Source organism: Aythya fuligula, chromosome 1 (genome assembly GCF_009819795.1).
Source record: "Aythya fuligula isolate bAytFul2 chromosome 1, bAytFul2.pri, whole genome shotgun sequence".
Lineage (NCBI taxonomy): Eukaryota > Metazoa > Chordata > Aves > Anseriformes > Anatidae > Aythya > Aythya fuligula.
This window is the reverse complement of record NC_045559.1, coordinates 92,389,191-92,402,011: the sequence shown is the minus strand read 5'-3', so window position 1 is coordinate 92,402,011 and position 12,821 is coordinate 92,389,191. Positions and strand designations below refer to the sequence as shown.

General features: G+C 42.0%; 1 protein-coding gene across 1 annotated transcript; it reads left to right on the top strand.

Annotated features, from left to right (window-relative positions):
- Nucleotides 1–4,230: 4,230 nt before the first annotated feature.
- Nucleotides 4,231–12,320, top strand: LOC116492832 (myosin heavy chain, cardiac muscle isoform-like). Its single transcript, XM_032193816.1, has 8 exons — nucleotides 4,231–4,452; nucleotides 5,110–5,313; nucleotides 6,323–6,448; nucleotides 7,820–7,987; nucleotides 8,480–8,584; nucleotides 9,706–9,801; nucleotides 10,299–10,436; nucleotides 12,247–12,320. The coding sequence occupies exons 1-8, from the start codon at nucleotides 4,231–4,233 to the stop codon at nucleotides 12,262–12,264; spliced, it is 1,077 nt and encodes a 358-aa protein (XP_032049707.1). The 3' UTR covers nucleotides 12,265–12,320.
- The last annotated feature ends 501 nt before the right edge of the window (nucleotides 12,321–12,821 follow it).

Genomic DNA, 12,821 nt, shown 5'->3' with positions numbered 1-12,821 from the left:
AGATTTGCCCCTCACTTTGGGGTCCATGGCTCAGTCACCAAACCACATGCATAGACTTGCACCACATTTGAACTTTGCATTTTACCTGCATGCTCACTAAGGGACATGTGATTAATTACCACTTAACAAGCTTTCCTCTTACTGCTTTGGGAGCAGCCACACACATATTGTAATAGTCTCCTCGCCTTGTTAAATCAAAATTATTTATTTCTTAGTAAGAGGATTCTGATTAATTGCTTTTCAAGGTAGCTTAATAACAGCACGTTTCAAGAATGTATGCATTTAGGAGAACTAGAAATGCCTGAGCATGTCAAGTTTTGCCAGTGAGCAAACACAACTGCATGTGTAAAAATCTTAACTCTTCCACATATTGATAAAACTCTGTGCCAGCCATACTGATTCTAACTTTCTGGAATTTTCCCTCTGAATCTTCAGGAGACATTTTCTGTAGTAGAAAATAGTCGCAGTTCTCTGCCTTCCCCCAATGCACCCCCTACGCCTAGTGCCCTAACCCCATGCCTTGGTTGGCGAGAAGTACTCCTGAAGGCAGAAGGCTCCCACACTACAACCACACAAAGTTTCCCTTAGGATGCAGACCTGACCCACAAGTTTTACCTCTCGGATATAACCTGTGTCCCTTCCCCCCACCTCCGCTCATAACACTAAGAGCAACAGAGAAGTATTATAAGAATTTATTTTTTGTTACCTCTTCTAAGTTCACGAGTACCCAACAACTTCAGCATCCAGCTAATTGTTCCAATAAAGGCTGGTGTTTCTTGGAGGCAGGATTTTTACATATTTGTAAGTAAAATGAATTATACAGCTCTCTTCTCTAAAAGTGAAAATCTTTTCCCTATTCCTTCCGTAGCCACACCTATACATGGCCGACAGCTCAAGTAATCTGCACTTTTTGCAACGCTCCTGCAGGTTGACTCCTGCCCCGCAAATGAAAGTACAAGAAGCTGTTCCCTCCTCCTGGCCTGCCCCCACTCATATTGCTCTTACATAATCAGGTAAGCAGCAGGTAAATATTTGACCTGAGGGAATGAACAACCTTATGCAATGAAAAAACTTACAGCCCACTCAGGCAGTAGGCAGAAGAAAGCAGCCCTGCTTGCTGACGAGGGAGTGCAGCACTGGCCCTCCCCCTGCACTGCTGCCTAGCCAGGCCCAGCTTGGAAGGGTTTAGGAAGAGTTTAAGGGTTTATGTGCCACCATCATCGTGAACGGAGACTGCCCCCTCCCCACCGCCAGCAGCGTTGTGAGTGGAGACCAAAGAATGCTCTTGTTGAAGGAGAGGCCTGAGGATGAACTCAGTAGCTAAAAGTTGCTTTTAGCCAGCTGTCTGACCACCTGTGTATGTGGAGCAAGGAAAACACACCTTGTCCACCTGAGCGAGTGCTGTCTGCAAAGGGAAGCACTTGGCTTTGAGTATCCTGCGTACACACAATGTGTATTTTGAGGGACTAACTATGGTCTCCTTTTATGGGCTAAATGCTTATCAGGTCTCATTATTAGGTATGCCAGTAGACCACATTTTTCCATTCAGTTTGATCCAAAACAGATCCAGTTAGTCTACCTCACTCCCTGAAGTGACCCAAAAGACAGTGGGTGAGCGTGTGTGGAAGAATCGCTTCAGAAGAATGCTCCTGATCCGAGCTGTACACCAGCCTCTTGCCCAGCCACTAGCTGAGGAAGCCAGATAGGGGAAGAGATCTGGGGAGTTAGGAAGCCAGAGGAACTGGTGTATTGCTGTTACCAGGAAGAGTATTTGGAGATGTTAAGGAAGGCCCAGGTGGCAGGGTTATTCTGGTACAGTGGTGCGGATGAGGACAGCACTCAGACAGGGCACAACTCAGCAGGACATCAAGCAATGACACCTCAGTAAAGTTGCTTTCCCATCCTCACAGAAGTGCCATTCAAGTTCTCATGTGGTCAGTTGGTGCAAAAAAAAATTATGTTATTTTTAATGAGGTATATTAAAGCTGGAATTGCCCAGTTTCTAGCTGTCCTACCAGTCAAAGGCTGCACCATTTTTTTCAGGACAGGAGAAACTAAATTTCACAGTCAGTTTAGAAACTTTCATTATTATCATCCAAAGGATTTTTGTTCTCCAGCTGCACAAGAGGCCTAAGAGATGCTGCAGAGGGACTTATCCCAGGCCTTTTGAGGGATTTCTGACGGCATTGATGTCCATCAGTGCTGGTCAATCTTTAGCACTGCCTCCTAAAAGCACAGGGTAAGGCAATTGTAAAATATCGGAGGTCAAGCAGGTGGGGTGGGAGGCTGGCTTGGCTGATCAGGTATCTGGGTATTTAAGATTGAACCAGGGTACTTAAGATTGCTCTTTAATAGAGGTATAAAGAAAGGATCAAATGGTACTGAAAACTCTGGCAGAAGGTAGAGAAGAGGCAAAGAAACATACGCACCAAGAAAAAAAGTATTCTTCTCCCTCATATAAGCCCTGGGTTCACTAAGGTTTCCATTTATCTTGTCTGAGTTTGTTATTTTCTTGACAGAGCATGAAGTTTGATCATTATGCATCCCTTGAAATGTGAAACTGATAGAGGAAAAATGTTGGAAGTAAAGCGAACTTACAGGAATATGAGCTACCCCCTCCTGTTCCCACTTCTTGGACATGTGCTGGCTTCTAATTGTAACTGATGAGTTTCAAAGAGGATGATGATGCTACCTCTTGCCCTATCCCATAGCCATCCTGCCCCGCTGCAGGTGTAGTGGATTTAATTGGGCTCAGAACCCAGCTGTAGCACCCCCACAATGATGCAGGAAGAGGCCAAGCTGTTGTACGGACAAAAGTACACAACTGTGTGACTGAGAGGAAGGACAGAACTTCTCAAAATGGCTTCACCACCACTGATGGCATCCGGGAATGTTGTCCCAGCCCCAGCGCAAGTCAATAATACACAAAGAATATCCACTTGCTATTGATGTTCAATTTCAGAAGTTTAAATGAATATTTTTCACAACCGATTGTATTCACTTGGTGACGATGCATGGACATTCTTGGTCAAGGTCACATAACCTTGTTGGGCTGGTGGCAAGTGCCTGGCTGTAGCTGTTTGCCGCTGCCTTCTTGGAAAGCTTGATGCCCTCTCCAGCGCAGGGAGATCTGGCAACCCTGGCAGAGCAATCTGCGTGACTTTCCCTCACCTATCTCAGCACAAACCCACCCAATGTACTTCAAGCCACTTTCAGTGCTAACAACTACTGACCACTGAGTGGTATCACAATGTACTCCACCAGCCAAGCTGTGTGGCAGAAACGTGGGCAGCTGAAGTCCAGGTGCTTAACACACTCAATGGCCACGGACATTTGTGACACAATCTTTGTCTTCTTCTGCTTCAGGAGTGTTTTACCCCAAACCGATTCTTAACTGTTAATAAATAATGTCAGAATTAATTCCCCTAACAAAAAAAAAAAAAAAGAAAAAAAAAAAAAAAGAAAAGAAAAAAAAAGAATAAGAGTTGTCAGCTTTATCATTATTCATAAGCAAAAGAACTAAGCCCTACCCCAAATTATAGTACATATGTCTCTGTTTTGCCATCTCTTACATAGACAGTAAATGGCCTTTCACATGGGGAGCAGCCTGTTAATTACAGTGGGCTCAACCTCTTCTAATTGTAGATGTCTGTAATGCAGATTTCTATTCTTGCAATACTCCTGTCATAATCGAGCATAAGAAATGTACGTTTCAACATCTACTTTAAGATGTGATAAATTGGATCTTGCCAGTGTCATTTACTATATACAGGGTGCCTAGAATGATTGGCTTGAACATAGCTACCTACCAGCAGTTTGATTAATTTCATTCCATAATGCCTTCATAAAGAGGCCGAGATGTAAAGTAACCAAGTAAATGATTTGGTAAATACCTTGGTAAGTGACAGCTAAGCTTGAAATGCTTCTTGCTAGGTTCAAAGCTGTACTTGCTTGAGCTCACAAGAGCTTTAAGGGAAATCCTTGCTGTAATATTGCCAAAGGAAATGAGGGAGATTAATATTATAGGTTATTGCAGATCAGGAGTTATCTGAGGGTGTGAAACACAGCAGACAGGTAGATGGCAATGAGGCACTAGAAACCCATGCTATGTATGTCATTCAGGAACGTACTGCTGATTCTAGCAACGAGACACCTGTTGAAGTACTGTTGCATGTAGTTCTGTGTTCCTTCCCAGAGATTAATGGACTTCCGAGAGTCCATTCACTCTAAATGACCCTTCTACATTATTCCAATACCAGGAGAAATCAGCAACGCGCCATAGATTCACTGCAGTCCACCCTTGATTCTGAAGCCCGGAGCAGAAACGAGGCCATTCGGCTGAAGAAGAAGATGGAAGGGGACCTCAATGAAATGGAAATCCAGCTCAGCCATGCCAACAGGCATGCTGCAGAAGCAACAAAGTCAACACGTGTCCTGCAAACACAAATAAAGGTACTCTGAGAGCTCTCAGTCCCAGGCTGGGTTTCATAGCACACAGCAAAACAGTGATGGTGATTAAGAGAAGCTACTCTCAGGGACATGCGGGAAAAGCCCTTAGTGATCACTTCTGACACGAGAGAACACTGAACTGTGGATCTCTTCCAAGACTTGCATACAAGTGGGATGAGATCCAGGTGTAAAACCCCTGCTGGCTACAGTTTCCCATTGGGGCAGAAAGTTACAGCATGAGGTACTGAAAATCTGATTTCCATGTGAGCTTGCAAAGCCTTTAAAAGTGGAGAGCGCGTCAGTTAGCCACAGTACAGATTGTGTGTATATATTCAGCTTTCTAATGTGCTTCAACGTAAGTAATTTTTGTTGTTGTAGTTTAAAGAGCCTTGCTAAGAGACCTTTCAAGTCATCGCCTGCCTCATCTCTCTCCCATGCTACGAAGCTGGTTCTGCCTCGGGCAGAAGCACTAGTTCTGACAGATTGCAGATCAGGTTTTTCCCTCTTTGCATCACATACCACAAAAGCTATTCAGATTACGGTCTGGAGGAAGCCTTTCTCGAATAAAGAAGCACTGAACTTCTAGAGGTGGCCCTCTCATGTAAGCACAGTGGCTCAAAATGCATTTGGACTGGTAAAAACCTGTCTGCTTTGTTATAGGAACTTCAGGTGCAGCTGGATGACTCAGGGCATGTGAATGAAGACCTGAAGGAACAGCTGGCAGTCTCTGACAGGAGGAACAATCTTCTCCAGTCGGAGCTGGATGAGCTGAGGGCTTTGCTGGACCAGACTGAACGGGCAAGGAAGCTGGCAGAGCATGAGCTGCTGGAAGCCACCGAACGTGTGAACCTGCTGCATACTCAGGTTGGCTTTTTCTGGGTTAAACAGCCTTGCCTGTTAAGCACTGACACTGTTTGTCCATTGCTGTCATAAGGCAGACACACTCCTTGCCCACCTCCAAGGTAGAAAATGGTAGAGGAAATAAGTCACTCTGCAGGAATGCCACCTCGTTACTGTCAGGTTAGCTGGAACTGATGACTCAACCAACTGCATTAAACGGTTCACAGAAAATATAAGGATGGGAGATAACAAGAATAAATTTTATTTCTTACTTTCTTTGGTGCTGTAAAAACCCAGCTTCCCGCTTTCATTAGGCTGTGGCTGGGATAGGGAAGTATTTCTTTGAAAAGCAGCAGTGTTTGCACAAGGTGCTGTTATTACTTAGCAAAGCAAACTTCAATGCCTCAAGATCACTAGGTGCATTGTGCACAGCAGCAAAGCGTGCTCTACCACGTCAGGTCTTCGTTAAGAGAGCCCTTTGGACTTGGTCACAATGGGCACCGCTGTTTTTACAGGGTTGTGGAGGCAAATGTCCTGAGTCACCAGCACTTTTGCTGCAAAACCCAATCTTCTCTTCACCAAACAACCAACATTCAGAAGGAGATGAAAATGAGCTACAGGCTGGCAATATTTTGTAATATTCAGCACATGTGATACTTCAACAGTCTGACGTGGGACTTTTGTTTTAATCACCTTATTGACTAACTGATAATGGATCATTACTTTTCCAAGATGAACTGCTTTATTCATGCTTCTGTTTCAGCCTCTTGCTTATTATTTTGCCTGAATTGAAATTTGAATATTTACGTTATTGAAAGTATTTGTAATATTTCCTCAGTCTGAAGCTAAGCGACATAGTAAAGGCCAACCCTTAACCCATACGTGGACCTCCCTCCCTAAATATTGCTCTGTGTAATCCAGGGGCTGCAAAAATCATTAAGCCTTTGTGTGCTATGGTATTTAGAAAAGTTATGTCTCAAATAATCATTTTTCCTAATTTTCCACTGTTTCTTTTGTGAAAAACGTTATAAAGAACACAAGCCTAATCAATCAGAAGAAGAAGCTGGAAGGTGACATTTCCCAGATGCAGAAAGAAGTGGAGGAATCAATCCAGGAGTGCCGAAATGCAGAGGAAAAAGCTAAGAAAGCAATCACAGATGTAAGTAGCCTCATTCCTTGCTCAGTTTGTTTCAGTACCACACTGTCTTAGGACAACCCAGCATTTCCGAAGCACCTGTTACAAAGCTGATATATCTGAAGTGCTCCACAGTTATCTGGAGGCAGGTGATGAAACTACAAAAGTAAACAGACTAGAGGTTAAGAGAAAGGAAATACTTCTGCTTGATCTTTTTTTATTCTTACTTTCCCTGAGAATGCAGATTCCACTGATCCCCGAAGTCTCAGGTCACGTCACCTTTGAATTGGGTGGATTATATACCTCGACTATATATACTTATTATATATATTATATACTTATTATATATATTATATACTTCAGACAGAACGAGCACTAACAGGTCGCCAGGTGTGCATAGAATCTGCTGTGAGGAGTACAATTCCCAAATCCAAAATGAGGCATCTATTAGAAAAACATGAGGATGAAGTTCCCAAGAAGAGACAGTGAGTGCATTCTTCCTGTCAGGAAGATGACATTTTTGGACTAGTATAGTTTCTTTTCCCACAGACCTGGAGTAACGTAGAGTTTGGCTGACATATCACATCATACCAGCAGACAGAGTAAAATCTAGAACTGGATGTTTCTGTGAGTTGTGTCTGGAGTGCCTGGATGAAGCTATTCTTGTACCGTGGTCTTCACTGCTTCTCAGCTGGCAGTACTGTTACTGCCTGCCAGAGAGAAGACACTGACTGTCCTTGATTCAGCTCCAGCCTGGACTGCAGTGCTTGCTGTCTTCTGATGGATGTTCAGTGATGGATACAAGAATCTGCAAATGGCTCTAGGAGGCAGGGACACATGTCAGATCAGACATGAGCTAATTGGCACCCTTGTTACCAGTCTTAGCGAACGGTCAGGGAATATGTAAGATGCTGAAGCTGAGCTTCCTATCACAGCACAGACTGCAGAAATTGCTGTGCTGTTACAGCTGCTCAGGCAGCTTTTGTCTATGGCTGTGCCAGGAAACTCGTCTGCCATTTTTTTTAATTCACTACCTTTCAGGAGTCCCAAATTCCAATATTAGACTTTACATAAGTTCTGGGTGAAATGCCTGCAGTGAGTGGCATAGGTTTACTTGTAGCTATTATAAATGAGGACATTGTGTAGCATGGATACAAGCAAGCAAAGACTTAAATCACAGTGTTAGAATATGGGGGGAAAAAGAAAAAAAAAAAAAAAAAAAAAAGCATTCTCTCTGTCCAGGAGAGAGAAACATACACAATCTATTCTTGGCAGCATTAGGTATAGCCAGTGAGCCAAGTAGTGGATTACCCAACATGGATCTTCTATCACTATTTTCTGAGACATAATTCAGCAGACTGACAGAAGTGTTGTAAAGTTTGGTTGTTTTTTCAGGCAGCAATGATGGCTGAGGAGCTTAAAAAAGAGCAAGATACTAGTGCTCACTTAGAGAGAATGAAGAACATGGAACAAACCATTAAAGATCTCCAGAAACGATTGGATGAGGCAGAACAAATAGCCCTGAAAGGTGGCAAGAAACAGATCCAGAAACTGGAATCCAGGGTAAGTTTGTGATCAAACTATGGACTGCTACCTGCTGCTTTACAGACTTGGGAGCGGGTGGGTGCCCTTGGGGTGCCTGGTAAGTTCAAAAGATGCAGGTGAGCAGCTCTTGGACACATCCTTCCCTTCCAAGATCCAGTTATAGTGAGCTGTGAGCTGTTGTAGCACAGTAGATGACCAAGCCCTTGATTTAAAAAAAAAAAAAAAAAAAAAAAAAAAAAAAAAAAGGCAAGACATCTACAACTAGGAAAACCCTCTGCTTGGCCTTTGCACGTGTATATAGAGCATCTAGTTCTGAGTGGGTCCTTTGGCTGCTGGCACAGCTTAAATACATTTATGAAAAAATAGAATGAAAAGGCTACATTTTCATCTATTCCTCACATTGAGCACTATTAAGATGCTGAGGAAAATGAGTATGTCTTGAACTGTGAACTAAGTTACCCTCTGCTTTATATTTGTAGCATAATTGCAAGGTTTTTTCCTTTTTTGCAGGTTCGTGAACTGGAGAATGAACTTGAGACTGAACTCCGTCGCAATTCAGATGCCCAAAAAGGAGCCCGCAAGTTTGAGAGGCGCATCAAAGAGCTGACTTATCAGGTACGCCGAGGACTGTAGTAACCACCCTGGAAAGAAAGGTTTTCTCCCTGTCCGGGACTGAATTTGTTTCAGTGTTTCAGTGAAGGATGAAGGAGGGCATTACCCAGAGCTTTCTCATTGCAGGAAGCTTTAGGGATGGGAGGAACATCTTCCTAGTGCTACCATCATCTTGCCTGACGAATTGTAACCAGTGTTAGGTTACTATTGCTGGGATTTGGACAGTTTCAGCACAGTACTAAATGGAGCAGGCTTACAGGACTATTCATACTGCAAGAGAAGGAAGAGCTCAGATGTCTCTCAGCTGTGCTGGTGTTGCTAAAAAGAGCCATAAGGAGTCAGTTAACTCTGGTGCATCACTCGGCATAGGGCTGCCCAGTCCCAGGGCTCTGTCACCTACTGCTGGGTGTAGTACTACTACTGCTGTAGTAGTCTCAGCCTCCTGCAGGCTTACTAACAGCTGCTGTTGCTGCTTGCCTTTTGAAAAGGTCTTCATCGCAGAGCACTGTTTCCCTTGCTTTCAACATGAATCCTGAGCAGATAATCGTAACCATCTGCTTTAGGATATTACTTAGCATCCTACATGTTGTCTTACTCTGACTTGTGTGTGCAGAGGTTGTTTTCTTAGAAGTCAGGGCTGCGGCGCAGGCACACAGAATTAGCAGGTCCTTCTGTTTATGGACTGTGACAGCTTAAACCTGGATCATTTTGCCAGAAATGCCTGCCCCCAACAAAAATTTAAAATATGCAAATTACACGTATTTTAGGCCTGCCCATTGGTCTGTTTCACTCAGTAATGACGCTCTCTATAATGACAAGAGAGGTCCTCACCTGCCAAGCAAGGAACTCTGTGTGTACACATGTGTGTGCATACATGTATATGTGTGTGTATGTATCTCAATATTTACATACATATAAATAGGGAGGCTATTCTTAGTCCTCAGCAAGCAGGCCCTCACAAATCTTTAGCTTACAGATTTTTTCTCATCTACACACAGGTTGATCACAATATGGCTGGTTCATATTTTAAACTACGCATTTGTAAAATGATATATATGTCACCCATAAGTATTTGACAGATGCTTTCGTACACTATTAACCTAACTGATGGTGTTTTGGTACAGTCAGAAGAAGATAAGAAGAATCTGGCCCGGATGCAGGATCTGATTGATAAGCTACAACTAAAAGTGAAGAGCTACAAGCACCAAGCAGAGGAAGCTGTAAGTGACTATTTAGGCCTTTTTTCCTCTGAGAAATTCGTTACCCTATGACCACAATCTTTAATCGGCAAAAGTTTTTAGTACAAGTACCGAATTTGTGTGTATTACTATTTGTATTTATACAAACTCTTTATTTATAAATGTATTTATATACATAGTATATAGCATTTGTGTTGATTACATTAAGGTATTCCATTTTATCTTAAGATTGGAGTGTGATTTGCAGGGGGTGGAGGGAAGGGGAGGAACAGGAAAGACCTTTTCTTCTGGCTAGTCCCCCAGGAGACACGTTGAAATCCTCCCCGTTCACTTGAAATGAAGAGTGCCACTGCAAACAACAAACCCTTAAACAAACAAAAACCCTCATCCCTCCAAGAGTCTAGTGGTTCCCATAGAAGTGTTGGTTATTCATGTTGAGCACTTCTGTCCTGCTTGAAATGGAAGGCTTTGCTTCACGTGGACTGGAGGAAATCGGCTGTACTATTTTCTCTCACCAGGAAGCACAAGCCAATCTGTACCTTTCCAAGTACAGAAAACAGCAGCATGATCTGGATGATGCTGAAGAAAGGGCTGAAATAGCTGAATCTCAAGTTAATAAGCTGAGGAGCAAGTCGAGAGATATTGGCATGAAAAAGGTATGGTTCTACCATATGGAGCAAATGTGACAGGTTAATGACGATGGCACATGCTCTGTATACAGGAAGATTTGTTGCATCTCCTCAAGTAATATGGACTAGAATAAATAGTTTTTTACTAATTTTTTTTTAGTTTCAGTCAACCCTTTGTTTTAATGTTACAGTAAATCTTTAGGACAGCAATTTGTTGCTTATACAAAATGAAATCTCTGTTCTCTCGATGGTGTCACTTAACCTCTCCGCTCAGCATCCAGAAGTTGCCAAACTGTCTTTTTACATGGGATATTTAAAAGCTCCATCTCTTTCACTCTGTCTGATGTAGGTTTCTACCTATGTAATAAAGCCGGGGGATTACTGCACTAGCAGATTGCCAGATACTTTAAGAGTGCTCTTTCAAAAATTGTATTGAATTGAAGAGCTTGATGAAAATAGTAGTCATTAGTCACTTGGATGCTGGGAAGTAATTAGTAACTAGAAGTATATATGTGGTGTTTTGCACTTGATCGGAATGGTAGTAGAGTAATACAGATGAAACTAAAAGGTGCCTAGGAACGTGGTCTGGAACTGAAAGCAAACCCTTGCTTGTCTATGCTTGCCTGATGGCAACCTCAGCAAGGAAGACTGGTGCTGCTATTTGTAGGAAAGACAGAAAGAGGAGCTGGGTCATTGCTTTATCTATTTCATTTACAAATGTAATGTAAACTCCCATACTTAATAGCAGGTAAGTTTAATGGGGGTACAGCTCCACAGTCAAGTGACATAAAAGAAACCTTTCTGTAATCATTTAGCTATTTCCATACCACTTGATCCCTTCTCTCTACTTTATCCACAATTCTGTGGGAGGAAATTTCTGCTTTTATATTGGACTAAAAAATCACCTCTAGTTGAAATTAATTCCTGTAGCTCCACCATCTACATTAAAACTAGATGAACATCTGGTCTCGTGCATTTGCACGTGATGGAAGCAGTACTGCAACTGAAACTCACATGAAGTTTTGTAGGCTTTAAGAGGAAAAATTTCCATGTTTTTCTTCAATTTTTTTCCACCTCCTCCTTCCCCCCCCAAAAAAAACTCCTAATTTCCCAAGACTCAGACACTAAAATAGGTAAATCATGAGAATCATTTATTGTACTTTGTAGACTGTAGTTCATTCCCTGTATTTTCCTAGCACCTCCTTCTGCCTCATAACTGCAGAAGTCATAGAGAAGTGGGCACTTGTTCAGATAACGAATGCTGTCCCAAAAATCAGCGAACAACAACTCCTTTAGGAAGAGAAAGGCATTGGAAAGACTTTTTTTTTTTTTTTTTTAATAGCGTAGCCCTAAAAATACCTTCTCTACTACGGCTATTCATGTTTTTGTATGTTCAAAAGTATGTTCATACTTTTGAAAGGATGTGTCATTCAGAGCAAACAACATCATGTATTGCAAGAGGGCTCTATAGAAATCCTCTGCTGTCAAAGGGATGATGCACATCTTAGCATAAGGACAAGAAGCCTGTCTTCTTAGCTGAAGTAAGACTCAAAATGACGGCTAAATTCAATATGGTACATCTATTTAGTGTTAGTGTATTTCAGACACAAGCTGGCAATGCTAGGAAGCAGAAGTGTTAGTTAACAGAAACTTCTGTCGTTTACATGTAAACTTGAACTCTAAACCCCCCTGTAAAACTTGAACAGTTTTTAAAAGTTTAATTTTAATTAAACTGTTAAAGAGATCAAAATCAACAATGTAATTTTAATTTCTAGCAGTTTAAATGTAACAGTTTAATTTTAACAGTTGTGTACTATCTCTCTCAATTGCATTTCAGGTTCATGAAGAGGAGTAAGTGCAGTCCAAGCTGACAAATATGAGAAGATGTTTCATATAATCAGGCATAACCAAAAGCAGGTGTATGGGGGAAAAAAAAAAAAAAAAAAAAAAGAAAAAGCACTTACAGAAATAAATGTCAAGTGAAAACCCAAAGAGACTCTGTAGTGGATTACATTCATTTCTATGTATTTCTGTTTTGTCAAGCCCCAGGGATCAATACAAGATTACACACTGCCAACAACCCACTTCATTATGTTGGAACAAATCCTAATTGGCAGATGAAATCAAACCTAAGGGCAAATGATGAAATCAAACCTAAGGGCAAATCCAGTCACGTTTCACAGTCCCACATCCTTCATGTGCAGATCGTTAAAGCACTCTGGATTAAACCTGTGTAGGGGACAGCCCTAAAAGCTGGGATAGCCCAGCTTCTAGCTGTCCTGCCAGTCAAAGGCTACACCTTTTTTTTTTAGGACAGCAGAAACTAACTTTAATGCAAATGGTCAGTTCAGAAACTTCCACTAGTATCAGTGGAAGCATTTTTGTTCTCCATCTGCTCAAGGGGCCTAAGAG